Here is a 22,166-nt window from a genome sequence, read left to right on the forward strand (position 1 = left end):
TCTAGGCCTTTCGACAATGATCTCGGGGAATTTGATCCTGACGATTACCTGGACTCATGTATTGAAGAAGTGGATTCCTCACCCCCTCCCCTTGCCGACCCTCCTCCTCGCACGCATGCGCGCTCCACACTATACGAGAACTACACCCGCGCGCTCAGCAACAGCATGGAGGCTGGTGGGATGTCTCTCGAGGATCGCGTTCTCGCATGTATCGATTACATGAACACAACAGGCATCAATCTTTTGGTAACAGCCTCGCGCGATGCGGTGTCGACAGCCCTCACGTGCCATTAGTCAGCCCACGTGGTGTGACTGATCGTCACAATGCCCTCTGCCGAGCCCGAAATGCACCAGACGTTCTAGCGGTACTGTCTGTAAGCGCTAGAACGGATGGGAACGAGACTACGACTGTGCGTGGAACGGATCGCGTTGGAGTTAGACTACAATCGTTTGCTAAGACTTTTGGGGTTCATTCGAGATCGATGGTTATGACGCACGTCTCTTCTACTCGAAGTGAGCGCTCCTGCGTGTCATGGATGGCTTTGAGAACATGGCCGCCTCTTGGACCTCGGTGTCTCGCTTCCCATTCAAGCCGTTGATCTGGCACTATAAACACCTCTGACCTGAGGCCCTGCCGTCCCTTATTATGTAGACACAGACAAAACGGCATGCGCAGCAGCTGCCTTGGTTTGGTGTAAGTTCAGAAGACAAGATAGTAAGTATAGACTGGTGATCACAAGATGCGACACAGCCGACACAGCCTGATCGAGTAACTGGATTGCCTGATATGTGAAGGTCAGTTACCGTCGTGCGGGATCGTCGTTCTGAGCCTGAGACAGCATCTGTCTTCTCGTACTCTCATCCTGGCTCTTTAGCACTCGAACTACTGCTTCCCGACATCACGACTTGGGCGTAGGAAACAGAGGTCACACCTCGGTGCTGGGCCGCCTCTTACTGCTGGAAGTTGAAACTTGTCGAACCGACATCCTAAACGCTGTCGTACCTACCGCCGCGGCGGCTTTCGAGACCGTCTGTCGTACGCTCGCAAATCCCAAACTGCGGCTGCTCGTTTTCTCGATCGCCATCTACATCTTGACGTTGAGACGTCCACTTGCAGTAGCGACGACCCTCGAAACCCCGGTCTAAAGGTATAAACGGACGTGCGCTCCACAATGGCCGCCCGGGGTCAGCACGACCGCGAGGACTCGTTTTCCAGCAACTCGCCCTTCCGCGACGATCTCGCTACTACCCCGCTCTATCCCCCACAACACGCTCGACCTCTGCTACCGACCGCGAGCTCCTCGAGCGACGCGACCGCTACACTCGCAGAGCGCCGCGTGCACATGACAGACGACTCGCTCTCCCAGTCTTTCCGCCAGTACGACGCCGAGCGCGGACACCCCTATCGGCCGGGACAAGCAGGGGCTAGGACGCAATCCATGCCGACTCCGGGAGACAGCGGGGATTTCGGGCATCCGAGGAACACCAGGAACGGGAGCTGGGACCTGCTCGCAGGGGTGCGGAAGGGGTACGAGCAGTTTGACTCCAGGAACGCGAGCCAGTCGCACCTCGCTTTTGCGGATGGGGATCTACCGAAGAACACGGTGCGTCGCGGCTACTTCATCCTATTCCCCTGCGAGCGCGAGCTCTAGCGATGCACACTGGGCTACCCGCGAGCCTCTTGACCTGACCCGTCACCGTATGCGATTGTATCGGGCACGGGTTTGGTCAGGTACGGACCGCAAGTCGGGCCAGCTATGTGCGACTGGTTGAAGTTCCAACATGGCTGCCCGCTTGTCATCAGATGGAAGAGAGCACCCAACCATTGCTGCGACAGTAACCCGTCCGGAGTTCTAGCGCCAAAGGTCCATGTCCCGCTCTCCGTTTTCACGATCCCTCTCGGGCATGTACAATGGTTCGCGATGACCGCGCTCGTTGTTTGAGGTCGAGCGATAGACTTCAGACGTCCTGGCCGGTCACGGGAAGGGTACGCGGGCTATGAATACACTTATCTGCGAAGTGACTCGGACCCGTCTTTTTAAGTGACCTCTGTCGACAAGTGGGGGAACATAAGTTTCCGCGCCCAGGCGGTCCGACCACGACCGCGACGACCGGCAAAGTAGCCGGGATAGCAGACACAACTCGCGTCTGACGCGGTCATAATCCTGCACACTCCTAATTCACTGTGTTGAGACCGTGCTAACGAGATCTTCAACATCTGCAACGAGAGCATAGGGAGGCCCGGTAAACTTTCAATGACCTCTAGATTGCTATTAGAACGGCGGGATTAAACCCTGCCTCAGATGGGGGCGGGCTCGGCGTGCTTCTAGCCGAGATTACCTGCTTGAACGCGCGACCGCTAAGAAAACAGGTTTTCTCGGCAAAGCTCCCTTGGAAGCACTCGCAAGTCCGTGCGGGCAAAAGGGCGCAGCAACGTTTGTTCAGATAAATGGAGGAAAAACGATGGGATAGGACATGACCAAGAGAGCGCGCGAGCTGGTCAAACACCGGATGCTGACTATAGACACTTCCGCAGCTCTCAAAAATCTACAACTACCTCCTGAACGCGTCGATCGTGACACGATGGATGATTTTCATATTGCCCGTCCTGGCATTGATATGGATCCCCGGTATTCTTGGATTCACCAAGTTCCCGAACGCCACAGTAAGTTTTCGATAGCGTGACCACCAAACGTCAGGTCATTGAGAAGCTGTTGTTCTAGGTGTATGGGATCAAACTCCTATTCTGGAGCATCTGGTTCACCGTCATTTGGGCCGGTACGTGAGCATATAATCTATGTAGCGTGTAGCATCTCTCATGTTACGATCCCTATAGGCTGGTGGGGTGCGCTCGCGGTAGCGTAAGTTCTCAATGACCTGTGAGAGTGCTGAGTTGACACTTGAATACAGGATGATCACTCCACGAATTCTGCGGAACACAGTCGGTGTCGTCATAGTAGCCGCCCGAAAATACATTGACTGGCTTGAGGTCTTGTACAGGTATGCGCCTGCGCCTGTCACCGTTTCACCCACATCCAGAACCATGCTCAACTCACTACAGATACGCCGCCTTCTTCGCATGGTCGCTGGTGATTTGGATCTCCTGGAACCCCCTCATCCGCGGACAGCAGCATACGGACAGTTCGTCGCAGAAGACTGACATAAGCACCCTTGGCAAGCTCCTCTTTGGCCTATTCTTATCTGCTGCTCTCCTCTTTGGCGAAAAGGTCTCCATTCAATGGATTGCGGGCAAGTTCCATGAACGCTCTTACGCAGGTGAGCCAGCCTACTGAGCTGATTTGTTAGCACATAGATGTCTAACGCACGACCTGAAGAACGCATTGCCGAGCAGAAGTTCGCAGTGAAGGTGCTTGTGACTCTCTATCAGCACTCGACCGACATCCATTGGCGCTCGGACACCTTGCGCGACGGCCCGCAGGCGGAGCAGAAGCGCAAGACGATGATGAACCCACAGAAAATCTTCAAGAAGGCCCTCAAGGGAGTCCGTGCCGCAGCGACGACAACGACGACGGTGTTGGGTAACGTGGCGTCCGAGATCGCGGGCACTTCGGTGCTGCAGCCGAACTCGCCACAGGCGATGGTCAAGACCGCGCTCGAGAGCGCGAACAAGTCGCGGCTGCTTGCGCGGAGGCTGTTCTACTCGTTCGTGCGGCCTGGAGCTGACCGCCTGCACGTCGAGGACGTCGCGAGATTCTTCGCGAGCCCTGACGAGGCAGATGCCGCGTACGCAATCTTTGACAGGGACTCAAACGGCGACGTGAACCGAGATGAGATTGAGATGGCGTGCATGTAGGTGTCCACTGCTGGTTCATCAGCCCTGGGGCGTCTACTGAAGACTGCGTGTAGGGAGATACATCGCGAACAATTGTCCATCGAGCATTCCATGCGTGATCTGGACAGCGCTGTTGGCCGTCTGGACAACATCCTGATGACAATCTACTTCATCGTCGTCATTCTCATTTTCGCCGTCTCTCTGGTACGATCGACTTGATGATTATACAGTGCTCTTGGACTAAGCATACATCGCTCCTAGGAAGCACAAGTTGCTACACTAGTCACCAGTGCCGGGACCCTTATACTCGGTGCGTCTGTCGTCGCGGCTCAGCCTCATACTCATGACTCCTATATGGTTGGCTGACATGACTGTATAGGTTTGAGTTGGTTGATCGGCGGCAGCCTGGCTGAGGTGCTCACGAGTATCATCTTCTTGTTCGTCAAGCACCCGTACGACGTCGGCGACAGGGTGACGGTGGAGAAGGATACGTATACTGTGAAGGAGATACGGCTGCTCAGCACCATCTTCTTGGACAGCAACGCGTGCTTGGTGCAGGCACCGAACACCGTTCTCAACGGAAAGGTACGCTCATCACCAGCCACGTCGAGAGGATGTAGTGCTCATGTGGTTGGCGATGTAGCTCATCAACAACATCCGGCGTAGCCCACAGATGTCCGAGCCTTTCGAGTTTGATGTGGTAAGCCTCTCTGTACGATGTTCACAAAGTGCGTTATGTCCTCACGCTGCCTGCAGGCCTATACGACGTCGTTTGAGCAGATTGAACGGCTTCGTGACCTCATGCTCTCCTTCCTGAAGGTTGAGCGTCGCGACTACCAGCCTATCTTTGACGTCTACGTGATCGGTGCGTACCCAGACAGGCGTCATAATCGGTCCGGATGATTGACACAGGCCGTAGATATGCCTGGCCAAGAGAAGCTCACGCTCAAGGCCGACATAAAGTACAAAAGTAACTGGCAACAGGGCTCCCTGAAGGCGCAGCGCCGCAACAAGTGGGTCTGCGCCCTCAAGGCGTCTATGGAGAAGCTCAAAATCTTTGGTCCCGGGGGCGATCCGCATGCCGCAGCCGGTCCCACGAAGTACACGGTGGTACCGTACGAGGAGGTCCTACGCCAGGAGGAAGCATCAAAGCACAACGCACATCCGTCGAACAGCAGCTCAATGGAACTTCAGGTCCCCAAGTCGGATTGGACGTTCGCGGACCAAAACTCGGCTATCGTCGATGACTCGCAGGATGTCTTTGGAGAGAGTGAGCAGGTGAGTACGCAATGAAATGTGAAGTTGCGCTGCTTCAGGCTGACGGCATGCACCGCAATCTCAGCTTTACATGACAAATCCACGTCAAATGACGATGCCTGCTCCGGGACAACGTCCGACGCCCGGCACCGAGGGGATGCCTATGGCCGTGACAATGCCGGCACCGTCAACGGCCTCACCTGCACAAATGGAGGAGATCGAGTTGACGACGCCTCGTTCTCGGACGGGCCTACCTAATGTCTGACAATCAAACTCGATGATTTCCGGTGCAACATCTATATCGTATCCTTATCTACCCTTGCTTTGGGGCTCACCCCATTGGTCCAGGACACTGAGCATCTTCCAGACGTAGTAATTTATGTGTTAGCTTTACGATACACTAACGATGCGTTGACTTCCTGGCTCTGCAAAATGTTATCGTCGTCTCGCCGAATGCTCTGATTGCGGTGCTGGGGTGATGTGAAGGAAAGTCAGATCGAAAACGATAGGAAGTCACATCTAGAATACAGAATACAAAGCCGCATCGACTAGCCAACGTTCCAACCGTTCGTCTGCTGCGTAGGCGAGCCCCAGCCTTGGGCCGCAGGGCTGCCCCAGCCGCCAGACGAGCCAGAAGCTGCGCTCCCCCCAGCCGGCGCACCCCACGGTGCAGCGGCAGGACTTCCCCATCCTCCCCCGCCTCCACCTCCGGTCCGCGCCGGGCTGCTTCCCCATGCTCCTCCGGCGGCGCCTCCAGCTGCTCGCGGGGGGCTCCAGGCTGACCCTCCGGAAGCCATCGGCGGAGGCATGCCCCAGCCTCCAAGCTGGGATGAGTCGTGCGCGCCGTTTGGTTGGCCGACGAGCGCGCCACCACCGGCACCAGCGCCACTTTGGAACGCGTCGTTCTCTGGTGGCTCTGGCTTCAAGCCGAGGATTAGGTTCGCGAGTTTTGTTTGGAGCTCTTGGAGGCCCTGCAAACGAGGTCGTTCAGATGCCATCACGTGCAGTAGGTTGGATACGGTGCAAGGGAAGCAGCGCGGTTCAAGTCGAGTACCTACCTTGTGCACGACTTCCTGTGCCCCTAGACTTCCGTCCGTCTCGACCTCCATGTAGAATTTAGTAGGCTTCGCGTTGTAATCAAATGGCACGTCGTCGCGCGGCGGGTCCTCCTCCTTCGCGTTCTCGCTCAGTGGCCACTCGGCGCGCGCGTCGTACTCGTACCAGTAGGACGTGTGCCGCAGCTTGTTGTGTGGGTCGTACTCGAACGCGACAGCTGAGCATGGCGACCACTTTGCGTGCTCTTTTGCGATGCCCTAGTGGAATGTAAGGCATACGTATCGATTGTGAAAGAAATAGCGAGGGGACGGACCTTCTTCGCTATACACCGCACCCTTAACTCCTGGCCCATACGAATCTTGCAGATGAGGATTGGGGGTACATCCGGGTCGTCTTGTGTACAATGTGCAATGGATTGGGAGGTGTCAAGCATGGTCAGAATATGAACACACACCTTTGCCTATGGGGTGCCCAAAGTTTTCCACCCGCTTCGCAAGCTCCTCGCCTCCATCATCCGTGTCGTAGGAGCCGTACGATCCTGGCTTATTGGTCGGGACGACTTCCAGCATATTGCTTGTGATGTGCATGGTTGTGTTTGCTTCATGGCACGCAACATTGAGCTGCAGTTCGATCGCGCAGTATTGGCACCGGACTTCGCACGTGCAGTCCTAGGCGTACGGGAGAGAGGGGTCGATACGGCAGGCACCTAGCTAGAGATGGAGAGAGGACGCACTCGTGTGTACCTCATAGCCTCGTCGCACATTGTGCTGACCAAAGGGATCATACCAAGTCGGTGAGCTATAAACTCATCCGGCAGCACGGTTGTGTTTGTCTCGATCTCCACCATGTCAATAGCTGCATGCGCGTTCGGTCGATGAACACCGCTCTAGACTGCAGAAAGATGCCCATGCACACTCACCCACTGTGGGAATGTCCGCAATCATCACTCTCCGAAAGGAATTCGCGAACCTGTGATCGCACGGTCAAGGACAAACCGAGCATACCACGGTGGCTGGAAGTGTACGAACGAGAGGTCCACATTCTCGAGAACGAAATTGACCGAGTTCTTCTTGAGATCGCGTATACGCACGATTGGCTCGGCATCTGATGATTGCATTTTGACACGAGCGGGCCGGAGAAAGACCAAAGGGAAACCAGAGTGAGCCCGAAGAAACGAGGGCGAGTGGCCGTAGCTTAACAAGCTGTATCGGCGCTTAGAGGTCTCGGAAAGGATACCAGCTATGGGAACACTAGCGCCCATCCCGTCTTCAGTACCACCACCACCGAATAGTATGATAGTACAGATACGTGACGTGACCTGCACCATAAATGAATGTTATCGTTCCAAATCGGAGGTGAATTATGAGGTATTCCTCTCAAGGACTCGTCCTTCTGACTGTTCATCCTGTGGATTAACTGTTAAGATGCGTAGCGATGCTGTCTCGTATATGGAAATACTTCAACTATGTAACCCGTATATCACACATCTGAGTCTCTACGGTTCCTGGGGTTCCCCTCCTGAAGGCTCTCTAACCTCATTTGGAGGTCGTCGACGCCTTCAGGCGACACCTGCACCCTACGCAGCTTTGTCGTCACTCATCGCCAGCTCTACAGCCGCGGCCGCATCTTCTGCCTGCTCTCTCACATAAAACTTAGGAGGAGGGACGGCTCCTTCGATTTTATAACTTCCTGCAGGACTCACTCTACCTTTGAGCCATCGCTCGGTTTATTCAGCCATTTCTCAATCCAGCCAGTCGCCTCCTTGCTTCACTTTTCCCCGGACCCCTCTGAGCTTGCTGTTTCTTGCAATGATATTCTCAGCCGTGTTCTATCCTACCACAAAACTCGAGACTCAGAAATCTCAATCTGCACCTCTCAAGCCTCCGACGCTACTAGTGTAATGGGGTGGCAAGACCTCACGCCTCGTCAGCACTTCTACTGCCAATTGTATCTTGCATACTCAAACACTCTCGGCTCTCAGTAATATGAGATACTTTCTTTGTGGCAACATCGCCGTTGAAAAAGGGCCTTGGTGCGCTTCTAGACGTGCCCAGACGACGTCCTCGCCGACGTGTTGACATCACCAACGTGAACGCAACATCGCACATGCTCTACATTGCAAAGGGTTCCGAAAACACCTTATAGACCGCCTGACGCAGATATACGCGATATCTGCTATGCGTTTTTTCTATCCGAGGACACGAAATTATGATGCGGAGTCTCGTGCTAGGGTTGTGACGATATCGTTCTTGACAAGATATACTGCGTGCCATGATGCATGACGCTCGAGCAGCATCCATGGTGGGTGCGTATGCTGTGCAAAACAATTCATATGTCGTATGGCTTCTCTGACTCGGAGTACCGGGCAGGGTCACCGCCATGTAGCCAGTTTCTCTCCAGACGGGAAGACACTGACGTCTGCCAGGGGAGATGACGGTCCGTTTCAACGATGGAGCTCCTCCATAACACACAAGTATCGACACGGTCGTAGCACGCAGTCGTGCGCCTTCAGCCTGATCAGCTCAATCCGGCGCCGTTAGCGTATCAATATGTAGAATCAGAACGCTTTTTTAGACGGAATGGTATCTGAGCGAAACGTTTGTTTGCTTGGCAGCGTTGCCACCCAGATAGTGCAACATAAGGACTCACGCGCCTGCCGAACCAAAGTTCATCTGACATATTGCGTGAATGCTTGAGCTTGGGCGTGCCTTTCCTGCGAGCTGTGGAGAGCAGTGTGAGACGCTACTGAATCAGATTTCTCGTCACCAACACCAAGATGGTAGCAGAAAACAGTACGCGACCAAGATCGGGCGAGTATACAATGCAAACTGTTATTTCAGTCGAGTGATGCAAGGCGCGAGAGGCGGAATAATGATACGCATGCGAAGACAATGATGAGAAGCGGCAATGATTTCGGCCGGAATACGTGCAACAGCGTTAGGGTTAGGGTAAGGGTAGGTAAACACACAAGAAATCACAGCTGCCGTGGAGCAACAACAGGCAGTCCATGCATCGCCTTCGTCAGACAACGAACGGGAAGAATCCGTCAAAAGGACCTTCTAACGCGCGATGGAGAGCGCGAGGAGGCTCCTTGGGAGGAGATTCGCCCTGTGCGGCTGCGATGGTGCGAACAAGGTGCTTGACGACGAAGTTCTCCGCCGGCTTCGCGCGGACGAGCACACGACATGTCGGGCACGAGTATTGCGGATGAGACGTCGAGGCGGTGATCAGCGCAATCTCGCGCTCGATGTGGCGCCGCTGGGGAGCCGCCAGGTCGTGACGAGCGAGCGCCGCACGGAGGTGCAGGGGGATGAGCCGTTGAGGGTCGTACGTAGGGTTGGCAGTGAGGTGCTGCATGTGTGCGGTACTGAACCAATCGAGGAGGCAGTCCTTGCAGAAGGTGTGACCACATGCGAGCCTGTGAGAAAAGGACCGGAGGCAGCCCGGTTGGGGATCATAAGTCCGGAGGGGCGGTGACAGTTGCATGTATTAGACTTACGTGAATGGATTCCACATTTTGAGAGTGCAAACTTCGCAGCTCACGTGCTCTTCGATAGCGGATAATACCTGCAGAGTAGGTCAGAGAGGAGCGTAGTAGGTGAGAAACGCGCATTTACCTTATCGCTCTTAGCGTCCGGAGTGGGAGTGGGCACCTTCGCCAAAGGTACAGGGTGTGGTTGAGCCTATAGCATGGCGTGTCAATGCATGTCAAAAGCGTTCACAGCCTCACGACTGACCGTCTTCGCGGCCGCAAGAGCCCTCTTCAAGTTCTTATTCTCCTAAAATATTCGAAAACATGCGAAAATGAGGACTCACCCCAAGCTGCCCGCGACAGAAGAGGACGCACCTCTTCCAGCTCGTTGATTCGTTTCTCGGAGGCAGCCGTCGAGCCCGACGGCTTCTTGGCCAGTGGCTCGTCCTCGTCTGAGGAGATCTCGATGATTTCGGACGCGGGAGGCAGTGGTGCCTTTGCCTTCTGCTTCGAGCGCTGCTTATTGCTCTTGCGCTCTACTGCCTGCCTCTTCCGCGGTGGGCCTTCGTCATCGAAAACATGGACAAAGTCTAGATTGGAGGGCCCTGCCATGTCCTGGAGGTATGGTCCAGGTTGTCGGCTCCCTTGCCTGACTCCAGAGCGAGTGGCGGGCATGACAGCAACGAATGGTGGGATGTTCAGACGGTTTTCGACAAATGTAGTGGAAGGATCCAACTCGTCTGAAGACGGAGAGGCGGGGAGCGGTGTGTGCTGAGGAGCGAGGAGGGAGTGGGCTAGTGGCGGTTGGGTTGCAGGATCCTGGGCGCTTTTAGGCACATTATACTCGCGCTCTGCGCCCGACGCGTCCGTTCCGCCCATCACGTGCTCCCCGAGACTCACCCAGTCGGCGCTTCTGCCGCCCGGCGCCGCCCCAGAGCCGGCTCGAGTTCTCCAGAATCCGCCCAGCTGCGACATTGGGATGGACTGACTGAATCAACAAATTGCAGGACTACAGGGTGCAGGCGTCTCCGCGGTACAGCTGCCGTCGTCGCCCACTTAGGTCAACACTCGTGGTGAACTGGTGGCAACATATACGCCGTACGGAGCCCAGGCGAGGAGTCCCGGGGCGGCTTAATGCGGTGGTATGGCACCTCCGCGGTCGCAAGGCTAAGCACTTAGTTCGCTGGATGTGGTGGCGATATGCCCAGACATGGTATCCTGATATCCATCCAAGTCATGCGGCGATATTTTGCCGTTCACACCCCCGGTTTTCGCTAGATCGGACCGCGCCAAAGTTCGACTGCGTGAGGCCCCGCTTCGGAGTTTCTCAAGACGTTCAGAAGAAAATCAGAGCTGAAGATGAAACTTCAGCGCCAATCTTCCGGGGAAGGGGAGACCACTTCTCCAGAGGTAAGACTCCCTGCTTCAGTCGAGCTTCGAGCATCTAGCGGAAAGCACTTATCAATCTACAGCTCTAGTCTTAAAGTCCGCGTGGACAGACTACATGAAATGCGCACGTATAAACACCCCCCATATGAATGGACAAAAGAATGTGAAAGTCAGTGTTGGGTACGATACTCTGCGAAACCCAAATCAATTGCACTGTGCATCATAACTCCTGGCAAATATACCCATGTAAGTGATCAGATCTGCGAGCTGAAACAGCTCCCTGGTCAAATCCCGACCACATTGCCCCCAGTCAGCCGGACATACCGCGAAAATGGATGTCTGAATAGATGATCCGATGCGCCATGTGGCTTTTGCACGGTGCGTATCCTGATTACCAGGCGTCATTCGGTTAGTGATGCGGTGGAGAAGTTAGGACACCACTCTCGCGTCCACAATCTGATGTGCTCTGAGCGAAATGATAGATGAGATAGTAGGCAAGCTGTTAGCGATCCAACACCAAAAGAATGTCCGAAGTAGCCGGACCAAGATTCATGCAGATCTGGATAAACCAACTCACTAGACAATGCCACCACACACGACACAGAGAGTGAGCCAAGTGTCCGGATTACAGATCCAAAAAGCTTGAAATCATGCACGCCTAGTCCGACGATGTTCACGGGGTCCATCCAAGACAGGGGAGGACTTACTTCGCGTTGGTGAACGCAAACACTGTCGACACAATACCCATCGTGGTGTCCGTCAATGATAGCGCAACGATGATCCAGTAGCGCAGGCAGGGCCGGCTGTGGGTGAACACGCGGTGGGAAAAAAGATTTGGATTAGTCCCGCGATGCTGGGAGTACAAGTCGCAAGTTAATCTCAACGGAATTGACCTCTGGAGAGCAGGCGCACGTACGCGGCAAGGAAGAGGGGAGTGGCAGTAAACGGCCATTACGCCGTAAATGAGTATGCAACGTTCGCGAAATTGTCGACGATGAGTGACTATCGCATCCAAGACAGTGCGCAACTGTATGCGCGGTGTCGACGGAAAATGTCCACGTTACGGGCGGCCTGAAGGGTTGCGGCTCTGCATTCAATGGATATGATCTGTCCAACAAAGATGATGACTCACTGTGTATTAGGCCGCGGGTCTTTAGACAACCTCGTGCAATACTGGACGAAATGCAGGACGCTGAAACCGTTTGAGAAGGCATTTACGCAAACCCCGAGCATGACCGGGCCGAGGATTTTGCTGATGGGAACGCTCTCCACAGATGGCATGACGCCTACTGTACTCTTTGACCCTAATGAGTGGAGTAAGGGGAGGAGCCAGCGAGGGGGCCTGTGCAGTTCCTGACCGCGACGACCGCGACAAGGAAGACAGTGCGTGCCAGTCCGATTTGATTGAGGCTTTCCGGGGTGGCAAGCTGAGCGTAGAGTCGTACGGAGAAAACCACGGAGGAAAGGTTGGGTGCGAGACTACGAGGTGTTGCGCTCAGTCGTCATGAACCACCTATTCAAATATGTACGTCCCAAAGAAAACCACCAAGACACCTACCCATATGACAACCTCAACGGTTTGGATGAATAGAATACGATGTCAAGTTGCATGCAGTGTAAACGAGGAGATTGGGCGGAAGACGGCGCATCCGCATCCGCTAGTGCCTTGTGCAGGAGATGCAAGAAGCATTTGCGAACTGTGGGAATATCGCAACGCCACTCAGGACTATGATACATAGTATGGCATACGGCCTTGGGATGATACACGGCCTTGGGCCTTGTGGCTGAGGATGTTTCATGTCAAGTCCCGGACGTCAATATTGTCCAGCCGGTATGTGACCAACCCAACTCGATAGCATGTCGTACAGACGTCTCATACAAGTCTGAACCCATGACGAAACGCACGTGCTTACGCACCTCCATCATTGTATTTGTACACCTATAGAAGGCAGGCAGAATGAGCAAAGGGCAGACACTGAACGGTGGTCGTCGGTCTGCAAGACCCTGGGAGAGGCGGAGCTCGGACATCACTACTATCCACCATCAGCGTCGAGACTGCTTGAACCCTAGACGCCTTTACTTACAGCTGGTCATTTCTATCGGCTGCTATATTGATGGCGTTGAAGGAAAGTTGTGCTTGGTCGGATTTCTCAGCTACAGTATGTAGAAAACTTCGAACTGACCGCAGATTAAGGAACGTTCGAGACCGGCGCCCACAGCGCCCGTAAACCCAGGACTAGGGTCTGCTTGCCTCGTGCTTGCCTGTTATAGCATGCACTGATGGAGTGCGTTTCAAACTAGGTTGGACTGAGGACAAATCCGCATATACCGTCTGTTGGTCCGAGTCGTCTTGCACAACGCTTCCAGTCTTGATCCTATGCAGGCTGCAGAGAACTCTGATAGTCTCACTACATCCTCTCCTCGCAGCGAATTCCACCATCTCTTCTCTTCACCGGATGGCGACATAGTACTGGGTTCTAAAGATGGCGTGCTCTTCCGTGTACACTCGTACACGCTCAAAACCACCTCGGGATGGTTTCGGGCGATGTATTCTCTGCCGCAGCGCCCTCTGGACGTGCGCCCTGAGCTCAAGTGTGCGGACGCGACCCCGGACATCGTCTATGTCGACGAGGACTCGCAAACACTCGAGGGCCTCCTGCGCATGGCTTGTGGACTAAGCATCCCCAAACTCGACTCGTACGATATCATCGAACCCATTCTCCATGCTGCGGAAAAATACGACATGCCTGGACCGATGTCCATCGTACGCGCACTGCTTTCTACCCCGCCCCTGATGTCCGACCCTCTTCGCCTCTATGCAGTAACATGCCGCTATGGGTGGCAGGACGAGGCCATGATGGCGTCTCGGGCCACTCTCACTCTGAACCTGCACTCGCCCGAGCATCGAAATACTCTACAGAAGCTCGGGACGGACGCGCTTCTCAGCCTGTTCGCCCTCCACCGAGTGCGGCGCGAGACGCTGAGGAAGAGGCTGGACGACCCGCCGTTCGTCAACGACACCGGCGACACCTCGTGCTCCAATTGTGGCTCGCTTGTCGACTACCACACCTGGCGCGAGCTCAAGTACGTCATCATCATGGAGATGGACGCGCGGCCGCTGGGTGACACGGTGTGCAATCCTGGGCTGCTCGAATGGCCGGCGGCGCGGGCGTGCTGGAACGCGAAGTGTATCAGCTGCGATAGGGTGTTGTACGACAAAACGCTCACGATGCGGGTCATCAAGGAGTGCATAGACCAGCTTCCCACCACGATCGAGTGAGTCGCTAGCCATCCTCCTTTGTCGAGTCTGGCGATGTGCTGACGTTGGTTTGATGCAATGCTTGCTCAGCCCGCTACCACCTATGTACACCCCAACTATTCTTGCACGTACCATCTCGGAGTGACGTTCCGTCTTGGGCGCGCGGCTTGGTGATGCTGGCAAGGCTTTAGCTCTCCCTCTGGGACCTTCGGTATCCCCTCACACGGACTCCCACTCGATACGACAGGATAATCGGAAGTTGTACCATCGATTGTATACCTAGTGCACGAAATTATGATACACGTTATGATGATTTGCAAATTTCTACCAGAACCATCTCTTGTGTCCGTCTCCTGTTCCGGAGGGCGCCTGCAGATCCACCTGTACTCCGAGACGCCTCAGGATGTTGTTCTCTCCAGAAGCTCCAGTCGCTTCCTGAAGGGGCAACGGACCCATTACTACTCTGCAAAAAGGTCCTTCGAACGGGTTGTTTGTGCTGCGCGATGAAATTGGCTCTTCGGGTGGCTAGCTAGGAAGTAGCGAATCTCCGGACAGCAAGTGGGTACATTCGAGGACCCTGAGCTTCGAACACCTCCAAAGTACACGGATGAACACCGAGCACCAGCGCGTGGACGGGAGTGCAGAGGTATATAAACCGGTTGCGAATGAGCAACATGCCCTGCAACCAACGGTTACATCACATCTTGAGTCTTTAACACACCGGCCAATCTCCATCCAACTCCCCGCACGATGTCCGCCGATCTCTTCTCCATCGCCAATCGCGTCATGCTCGTCACTGGAGCCAGCTCCGGCATCGGCTCCTACGTCGCACAGGGCCTCGCCCGAGCTGGGGCAGCCCGCGTGTACATCACCGGTCGCCGCGCTGCTCAGCTCGACTCCGTGGCGCAGGCAGTCCCGGGCGTGCTCGTCCCGCTCGTCGGCGACGTGTCCACCATCGACGGCTGCAAGGCGCTCGCTGATGCGTTCGTGTCGGCTGAACGCCGGTTGGGCGTGCAAGACGTGAAGCTCGACTTGTTGTTTAATAACGCGGGCATGGCAGTGGCCGAGGGATTCTGGGGGTCCAGCGCGTCAGGAGAGCAGATCCGGGATGCGCTTCTGCAGGTGGATGACAAGGATTGGGCAACAGTTTTCGCGGTGAATGTCGGATCGCTCCAGGTAAAATTCTGCACTATTCTTACGAGAAGACTATTGCTCAATGTGGGAGCGCTTCGTCAGTGGTTGTCTGCAGCACTCCTTCCCTACCTCATTGCTGCCTCCGGTAACAACGGCAAGGCGGAAGGACGAGGATGCATCATCAACAACACCTCCGTCTCTGCCTTCTTCGTCTCCCCGCAGGTTCAAGGCCACTTGTACGCCGCCAGCAAGGCTGCCGCTGAGAGCATGTCGCTCAACCTCGCGAGCAAGTTCACGCGTCTCGGTGTACGCGTGAATAGCATCGCCCCAGCGAACGTCCCGTCCGAGTTAAACAGCCCCGATAACCCGCGTAGTTTCATCTCGCTGATGAAGGACCACATCCCGATTGGAAGGATTGGAAACCAAGATGATGTGGTGGCCGCCGTGATGTATCTTGCGTCGCGAGCAGGGAGCTACATCTCCGGGAATGTGATCAAGGTTGACGTACACTTGCTTCCATTTCGTTTTCACTTGCTGACGGGCTGAATTGTAAATAGCTGGACGGCGGCTCCTTGATCGGAGTTGAGGCGCATCCCTGATCGAATACATTAGCTATGTAATGCACATGAAGCGCTATAATAAAAGCAGCGCCGTTGTACAAAGAGAAAGAGGTAGTCGAGTCCATACAAAGTGCGCCTGCACTCATACATGCACCAGGTCGCGGATGTCTGAGCTATGCCGCTGATGCCGCATCAAAAGGTCAGCTCACAGAGTCGTAACAATACCGTCAAGTTGAAAGCACAGTCCCGGAGTCCCTGGGACTTACATTCACATGATGATACATTCATCCTTCTTTTCCAAGCCTCTAGTCATCTCGTTGGCGCTCATCACACGACCACTTCCGGAGGCCTGGCCGTCGAGGTTGACGATAAGCACTCCCGAATTGTGTTCGTCAAGCTCAGCAACAAGTCCATGTCTGCGGAGCGAGGGCTTAGCGATGGCGGAGAGCTAGGGAACGTATCACTAACTTCTGGATGAGTTCCTCGATGGCAGGCTTGAGCTTTGCTACGTGGTTCGTGGAGTGCAACCCTTTGCCTACAGAGTGCAGACAAGTGACTACATGCGGGAATGCGCGATGGGAAGACAGATCACGCTGCACGCACCAACGATGAGGCGAAGCTGCCTGTCGCCGCGCGACCGGGCTTCCACAATCGACTTGTCGGTGAAGCGGATCGCCTCTTTGACGTAAAGCCCGTGGAGGTCCACTTCACCAGAGTTGCTATCCTACTCAGAGCCCGGACAGTCAGCGTCCGGACGTCATGAACATGGAGACCTCTTCACTTACGGTGTTATTCTCTATGCATTCGTGTACGAGTCTCAGCACGATCAATCACGACCTAGACAAGAGCACTTCTGCTCACCTTTGAAGATCCACTCCGCCGCCTCCTCGTTCAACCGCTCCATCTCCCCCTGCGCCGCCTTGCCCGCATTCGACAGCTCCTTAGCCCTCGCCCCATCCCCGCTTTCATACGCCTGGTGCGCCGCCTCAAAGTTGCGCGCCATCTCGTCCCCGGCCGCGTTCGCGCGGGCCCGCAGGTCCATGTAATGCGCATTGTGTTGGTTGACCTGATTAGGATCCTACAAACCCCGCCGATGCGCATAAAGGAGTACGAGGACGACGTCAAGCAAGCGATGCATGTACGAGTGAGATCATATGAACGCACGGGACGCCCAGAGTCGGGAGACCATGGCCGCGGCGGTGGCGAGGACGGCTTGTGCGGTGGGGAACTTGGTGGCGGGCTTGCCTGCTGAGGGGTAGTCGCAGCGTAGTCTTGGGTGTATCCGCCACCGTTAGACTCGTGGTCTTGGCCTTGTCCGTGCCCGTGGTGCTTCTTGTGCTTCTTGTGATGTTCCGGCGCGGGCTGCCACTGTTCCTCTTCCTGTGGCGGCGCCTGGTGAGACACCTGCTCCGCGTATGTTGGACGCTGGGGCTGGTAGTGGGGTTGTTGCTGGGGAGGTGCCGGCTGGGTAGGAGGGTAGATAGGAGCCGGCTGCTGGGTGACTTCCTGCTTGTGGGGAAGCGTCGGCGGGACGTAGACGTCGTTCGGCCGTTCCGGTTGCTGCTCAGATTGGCCTCCGCAGAGACATTTGAGGAGCCCTCCAAGCAAATCCTCGAGTAATCCCATGTTGCACAGCAGCCGAAACCAAGCAGGAACCTAGTCGAGCAGACGGAAGGAAGGACAAGTCTCAAGTAGAGAGGTCCACGCGCCCACTCGTTGAGTCTCGCGGCTATGTCTGCGTGCAACAACTTTTGCCGTCATCGACGCATGCCGCGTTCAGCCCCGCGTCCGCATGCGGAGGCTCGTGATCTCTGTGTCAGCAGCTCACCAGTCGGAGGGTCCACAACAAACGCGATGCGCAGTAGGAAACGACAGAAGACACTCGCAAAGCACGCAAGATGCCACGAACAGAAGGCACGGCGTATATATTGCAAACAGAAGATGGCAGGAAACATAAAATCTACTCTCCACACTACTCTTCCGATTTATCTCCCCTCCTACTTGGCACCACTGAGTCCAACGACACCGAGCACCTCTCACGCTCGTCCTAGGGCCCTAAATACCACTTGAATGTCTTGAAACTTGTTCGTCGGAATCGAAGAGGAAAATGTGCGTCCCAGCTTAAATCTCCATACCCACCAGCACATACGCGGGATCGGTGGGGAACGGAGGCTTTGTGACCACCTGACCGCCCACGTACATGAGAGAGTGGAGAAGATCGCCTAGGGCGGGCGAGGAGCGTTCGAGGACGATTACGAGAGCATTGCATCCGAGCTGCTCGTCGGCGAGGTCCAACAAGGCGACAATGCTGCCGATATGGATTAATAAGACGTGTTGAATGTACCCATGTCGCGAGAAACATACCTTTCACGAAGATTTACGGTGGCCGCGTACTTGCCGTCAACATAGAACGTCTTCGGCTTGCCGGGCAGTGAAAGCACGACGCCTTCGAACGTGGCACCGGTGCCAGGCGTTGCGATCGACACGCTTTTTGCGTGTTGAGCGGCTCCGAGGGCATTCCGAGGGAAGAGCACGGAAAGGAATGCAGATTGCTTAGCGCCGAGAGCGGAAAGGCTCCCAACACCGGCCTCCGATCTATTGTCCGGAGTCAAGGGAGGGGTAGCCAGTCCCGTCGCTGCGACCGAACTCGTGCGACGCACTTGCGGGTGGGCCTGAGGGATCACACGGGGAGCACTGACATTGGGAAGCGCGGCATGCGAGAACTCCGGGGAAGAACCGAGAGACGCCTCCTCCGGAGGTGGAGTCGGGGGGTAGTCGAAGGGAGGCGCGACGAAACTCGTTTGGAGACTGGGATGAATATGGGGACCGATTGACGATAGCGTGGAGTCGGAAGAGTCGTTGTAAGAGGCGAAGGAGGAAGTGGGAGAGGAGGAGAGGGCGGGAAGAGTAGATGGCGCCAGACTGTCTGTCACCCAGTCTGGCGACCCTCGGTCAGGAGGGCATTTTGTGGTAGGGGTGTCAAAACCGCCACTGGGTGGTCAAGTGCAAACGTGCGAAGGATGCGCCGAACGATGTACATATGAGGCGATAAGGAGGAGACTTATGATCAGTAAATGCAGCAATGACCAGGCAAGACAGACTTACCCCGGGCCCTCCAGAGAACGTAGTAGAGTAGTAGTACATGGAGTTTGTGCCCTCCATGTGGCAGACTGCAATCACGCTAGGAGTCATGTCGGTTGTGAAAGCCCCATCTCCAACGGTTTGACGACCGTTGCTACAAGGGAGTATGTCAGCATGCGTTCGAGCATGTGCAGAACGATGAAGTAAGATGCGTATGTTGTCGAGATCCGAGTAACATCTGCAACGAGGGTATAGGATAGCTTGGTAGATGTACTATTCAGTGACCTCTAAATGGCTAGAGCGGCAGTATCAGGTCTATGCCTCAGGTGTGGCAATCTCGGCGGACTTCCAGCCGAGAAAGCCTGCTTGGCCGCGCGACCGTGACCGTCACTGCGACTGAAAACAGATCTCTCAACAGCGCCGGCGTTCTGTAGGCCACGCGGGAGACCGGGGGCAGATATCCATGTTATGGGGTGTGGCTGAGAAGTTCTGGCACTCCTCGGCCGTGATTACCGCAACCACACAATTCAACTCCATGGGGCACACGAAAGCCAGAGATGGGCTGGAATTTGCCATATAGTGCGCAGTAGTAGAAAGTGGAATGAAGAGGATGCTAGCTTCCAAGGCAGAGTGTGCGACGAAAATGGACGTACGTGGGGCAAATACTATATTGTTGTTTCGACATATTGGTAAAATTCGAATTCGACATGAGGTGCCAACTTGTTCGGTGTGTAGTTAGAGGATATGTGAGCGAGAATTGCTAAGAGGAGTGAAGTTCACGGAGAGCGAATGCAACGGTGACGAGGAGAGGAAGTCAAGTCGAGTCTGGGTAAGCGATGGCTGGAAAGACCTGTGTTATCATCTCCATTGCACTGGGGTCCCGTTGCCACCCGGGTCCCCGGTCACCAGGCACGTGGACAAAGGCTTGTGCCTGAAATGGAAACCCATAATGGCGCACAGCGACTTCCTCCGGGTTATCCAGCTTCACGGCGCAGCTAAGGTGTCGGAAAAGTTGACTGCGTTAAGGGCGCAAGACCTGCGGTAAGGGTTTCTCTGTGCGAAACTGTATCCACCTGCAAGGTAAATATGGCAAGCCGGAGGTCCCTCAGGGCGATTATGTGCTTCGATTCAACGCCCTGGAGGAGCTATCTGGACGCCGACATCGTCACAGGACCTGGCTTGAGACCTCAAGGTGAAGGCGTGTAAGGCTTCGCACCATCCCTTTACGGCACACATATCTCGATACTCCTACGTTCGCCGCTCTTCCAACACCACATATGATTAATCAGTCATGATTGTGGAATGTCAGCTCGCTAACCTAGCTCGCGTCTTCACCGAACGGTTTCTAATGCATTATCCTATTTGACATGGTCCCACAGCAGCCTCTGCTATGCCCATGACGTGAGCAATCCATCTTTGAAGAGCCGGTATATTAGGAACCCCTCGCGAGGCTCGACCTTACTCGCTCGTCCAGGAAATAGCATTCGAAGTTGATGCTTCCTTATCACAAGACCCTAAGGGAGTTTCCCTTCGCTCATCTATTCGGCCATGAGCTTACGGACGCCGTCGGCGGGTGTTGTCTCCGTTCTACGGTGATAGCGGCGTAGCACATGAGTCATGATGTGCGGCAGATGGTGACGCCACTAGTATCTGCAAAGGTACCGACTGGAAAACCGGCAGGTAGGATTCCTGCCTTGCCTGTAGCCCAAGGCGGATCACAATGGATGATGAGAGAAGGCCCTGGACACCGAGGTCAAGGACGAGAGCACCTCGCGAGATGATAACAAACTTACAATGAGAGCGGGAAAGATATTCAGGCAAGCGACGTACCCAACGTTTGGGCTCTCGAAGGCGGTGATGACCAGAACAATGGAGGCAGCAGAGTAGACGGCAGCAGATTGGATGATCCCCTCTATCACCTTCCGAAGCAGCGAACTTGTGCCCACTTTGTGACTGAACAGTAAAACCTTGCTCATAATGAATGCTACCCACGCATACCATGACGTGAGGACGGCAGGTGACAAGGTTACTCTGATTCACGCACCTGTGCAAAGAACGTTGGTGATGAATGAGGTTATGAAGAAGTACTGCGGAGGAATGCTCTTGGTCCACGGAGCCGCATATCCTAGAGCTACGGAGGAATCTCGTGCTGTCATGATAGGAACAAACGTGCTTGGATCGCGAAGGAACCTCACCAGCATCGCAACACAATAGGATCCCCGGAAAGACTAAGGCCTGCCACCATCTATCCCATACGATGTATAGGCGGTAGACCTATAACAGATACTGTGTGAGCGCGCCACCTCAAAAGGCTGGGCGTAAGCTCACCATGAAGCTGTCGCCAATGATCGTTTGCGTAACATAGATGACAAACTTCGCTTTGCCGATGGTACCATACCACAATGGCATATTTCTATCTTCGACATTCGCTGGATTTATATCAAACATGATGTGTAGATTGAGAGCGAAATGCTGTTAAGTTGTGTTGTGAGCAAGTCAGAAGGAGAGATCCTATGACTGTCCGGGTTACTTACCGCAAACGCCAACAGGAACATCGCTGTCCCGGCCACAAACAAGGTGACATTCCCTCTCCGTGATCCTCTCGAGGGCGCATGCAGTAGAAGCGTCCATGAACCAAGGAAGTATGTCATCAGGAATAAGGCAACGAAAATTCCTTCAAGAATGACGGAAATTAGAAGGGAAATGGCCCAGGAATCCATCCTCTATGATGAATGATGAGCGCTTGAACATCCGACGAAGACAGCGGAGAGTAAGTCAACTGAGCACACACCTCAAGGCCTCATCGTTGGTCAAACGGGACAACAAAGTCGTAGAAGTCAACATCAAGCCAGCGAGATGGGAGTGCGTGGCTGACAGGGCACCAGATGCGTTTGGGGGGGGGGGGGGGTCGGGCTGTTAGGACTGTCATGTAAGAGCCCTTGCAGACGTCCCTATCAGCCTGCGAGTGGTTTCTATGCTCGGGCTGCGCCCTTGTCTTCTTCCAGCTGTGCATGATTAGGTTTGGATGAGGGGTGTCATGGGCGAGAGGTAGAGTTATCCTGTAGTATGCATCGGAATGCAAATACAATGTAGCTTTCTGAGGATGTTAGAGTAGACATCGCCCGAAACCTCACGAGATTATATGACCGACTTAGGCAACACAAC

General features: G+C 54.9%; 8 protein-coding genes across 8 annotated transcripts; 4 read left to right on the forward strand and 4 right to left on the reverse strand.

Moving 5' to 3' along the window:
* Positions 1–1,439: 1,439 nt before the first annotated feature.
* Positions 1,440–1,652, forward strand: DICSQDRAFT_50713 (uncharacterized protein; the record flags this gene model as incomplete). Its single annotated transcript, XM_007361644.1, has 1 exon — positions 1,440–1,652. One exon carries the CDS (start codon positions 1,440–1,442, stop codon positions 1,650–1,652), a length of 213 nt encoding a protein of 70 aa, XP_007361706.1.
* A 248-nt stretch (positions 1,653–1,900) lies between these two features.
* DICSQDRAFT_132590 (uncharacterized protein) lies at positions 1,901–5,500 on the forward strand. Its single transcript, XM_007361645.1, has 13 exons — positions 1,901–2,665; positions 2,724–2,778; positions 2,837–2,861; positions 2,911–3,000; positions 3,062–3,276; positions 3,336–3,810; positions 3,868–3,997; positions 4,055–4,103; positions 4,173–4,378; positions 4,437–4,493; positions 4,550–4,658; positions 4,713–5,071; positions 5,136–5,500. Exons 1-13 carry the CDS (start codon positions 2,588–2,590, stop codon positions 5,313–5,315), a joined length of 2,028 nt encoding a protein of 675 aa, XP_007361707.1. The 5' UTR covers positions 1,901–2,587; the 3' UTR covers positions 5,316–5,500.
* A 25-nt stretch (positions 5,501–5,525) lies between these two features.
* Positions 5,526–7,294, reverse strand: DICSQDRAFT_78902 (RBP11-like subunits of RNA polymerase). The gene is made up of 7 exons (XM_007361646.1): positions 7,135–7,294; positions 7,026–7,075; positions 6,840–6,961; positions 6,561–6,774; positions 6,420–6,499; positions 6,109–6,363; positions 5,526–6,021 (listed from the first exon to the last, which is right to left on the reverse strand). The coding sequence occupies exons 1-7, from the start codon at positions 7,221–7,223 to the stop codon at positions 5,599–5,601; spliced, it is 1,233 nt and encodes a 410-aa protein (XP_007361708.1). The 5' UTR covers positions 7,224–7,294; the 3' UTR covers positions 5,526–5,598.
* Positions 7,295–8,915: 1,621 nt separating this feature from the next.
* DICSQDRAFT_78904 (uncharacterized protein) lies at positions 8,916–10,389 on the reverse strand. Its single transcript, XM_007361647.1, has 5 exons — positions 9,954–10,389; positions 9,844–9,885; positions 9,724–9,789; positions 9,606–9,673; positions 8,916–9,524 (listed from the first exon to the last, which is right to left on the reverse strand). The coding sequence occupies exons 1-5, from the start codon at positions 10,251–10,253 to the stop codon at positions 9,128–9,130; spliced, it is 873 nt and encodes a 290-aa protein (XP_007361709.1). The 5' UTR covers positions 10,254–10,389; the 3' UTR covers positions 8,916–9,127.
* Positions 10,390–12,547: 2,158 nt separating this feature from the next.
* DICSQDRAFT_132593 (uncharacterized protein) lies at positions 12,548–13,087 on the reverse strand. Its single transcript, XM_007361648.1, has 2 exons — positions 13,052–13,087; positions 12,548–12,997 (listed from the first exon to the last, which is right to left on the reverse strand). The coding sequence occupies exons 1-2, from the start codon at positions 13,059–13,061 to the stop codon at positions 12,768–12,770; spliced, it is 240 nt and encodes a 79-aa protein (XP_007361710.1). The 5' UTR covers positions 13,062–13,087; the 3' UTR covers positions 12,548–12,767.
* A 257-nt stretch (positions 13,088–13,344) lies between these two features.
* DICSQDRAFT_50466 (uncharacterized protein) lies at positions 13,345–14,247 on the forward strand (the record flags this gene model as incomplete). Its single annotated transcript, XM_007361649.1, has 1 exon — positions 13,345–14,247. One exon carries the CDS (start codon positions 13,345–13,347, stop codon positions 14,245–14,247), a length of 903 nt encoding a protein of 300 aa, XP_007361711.1.
* Positions 14,248–14,974: 727 nt separating this feature from the next.
* DICSQDRAFT_132615 (NAD(P)-binding protein) lies at positions 14,975–17,418 on the forward strand (the record flags this gene model as incomplete). Its single annotated transcript, XM_007361650.1, has 5 exons — positions 14,975–15,399; positions 15,460–16,336; positions 16,389–16,644; positions 16,706–16,716; positions 16,782–17,418. Coding segments are annotated over 2 exons (872 nt in total), but the record flags the coding sequence as incomplete, so codon positions are not given.
* A 623-nt stretch (positions 17,419–18,041) lies between these two features.
* Positions 18,042–19,710, reverse strand: DICSQDRAFT_51047 (uncharacterized protein; the record flags this gene model as incomplete). Its single annotated transcript, XM_007361651.1, has 4 exons — positions 18,042–18,228; positions 18,285–18,911; positions 19,018–19,155; positions 19,655–19,710. The coding sequence occupies 4 exons, from the start codon at positions 19,708–19,710 to the stop codon at positions 18,042–18,044; spliced, it is 1,008 nt and encodes a 335-aa protein (XP_007361713.1).
* Positions 19,711–22,166: the final 2,456 nt, after the last annotated feature.

This window comes from Dichomitus squalens (genome assembly GCF_000275845.1).
Source record: "Dichomitus squalens LYAD-421 SS1 unplaced genomic scaffold DICSQscaffold_3, whole genome shotgun sequence".
Classification (NCBI taxonomy): domain Eukaryota; kingdom Fungi; phylum Basidiomycota; class Agaricomycetes; order Polyporales; family Polyporaceae; genus Dichomitus; species Dichomitus squalens.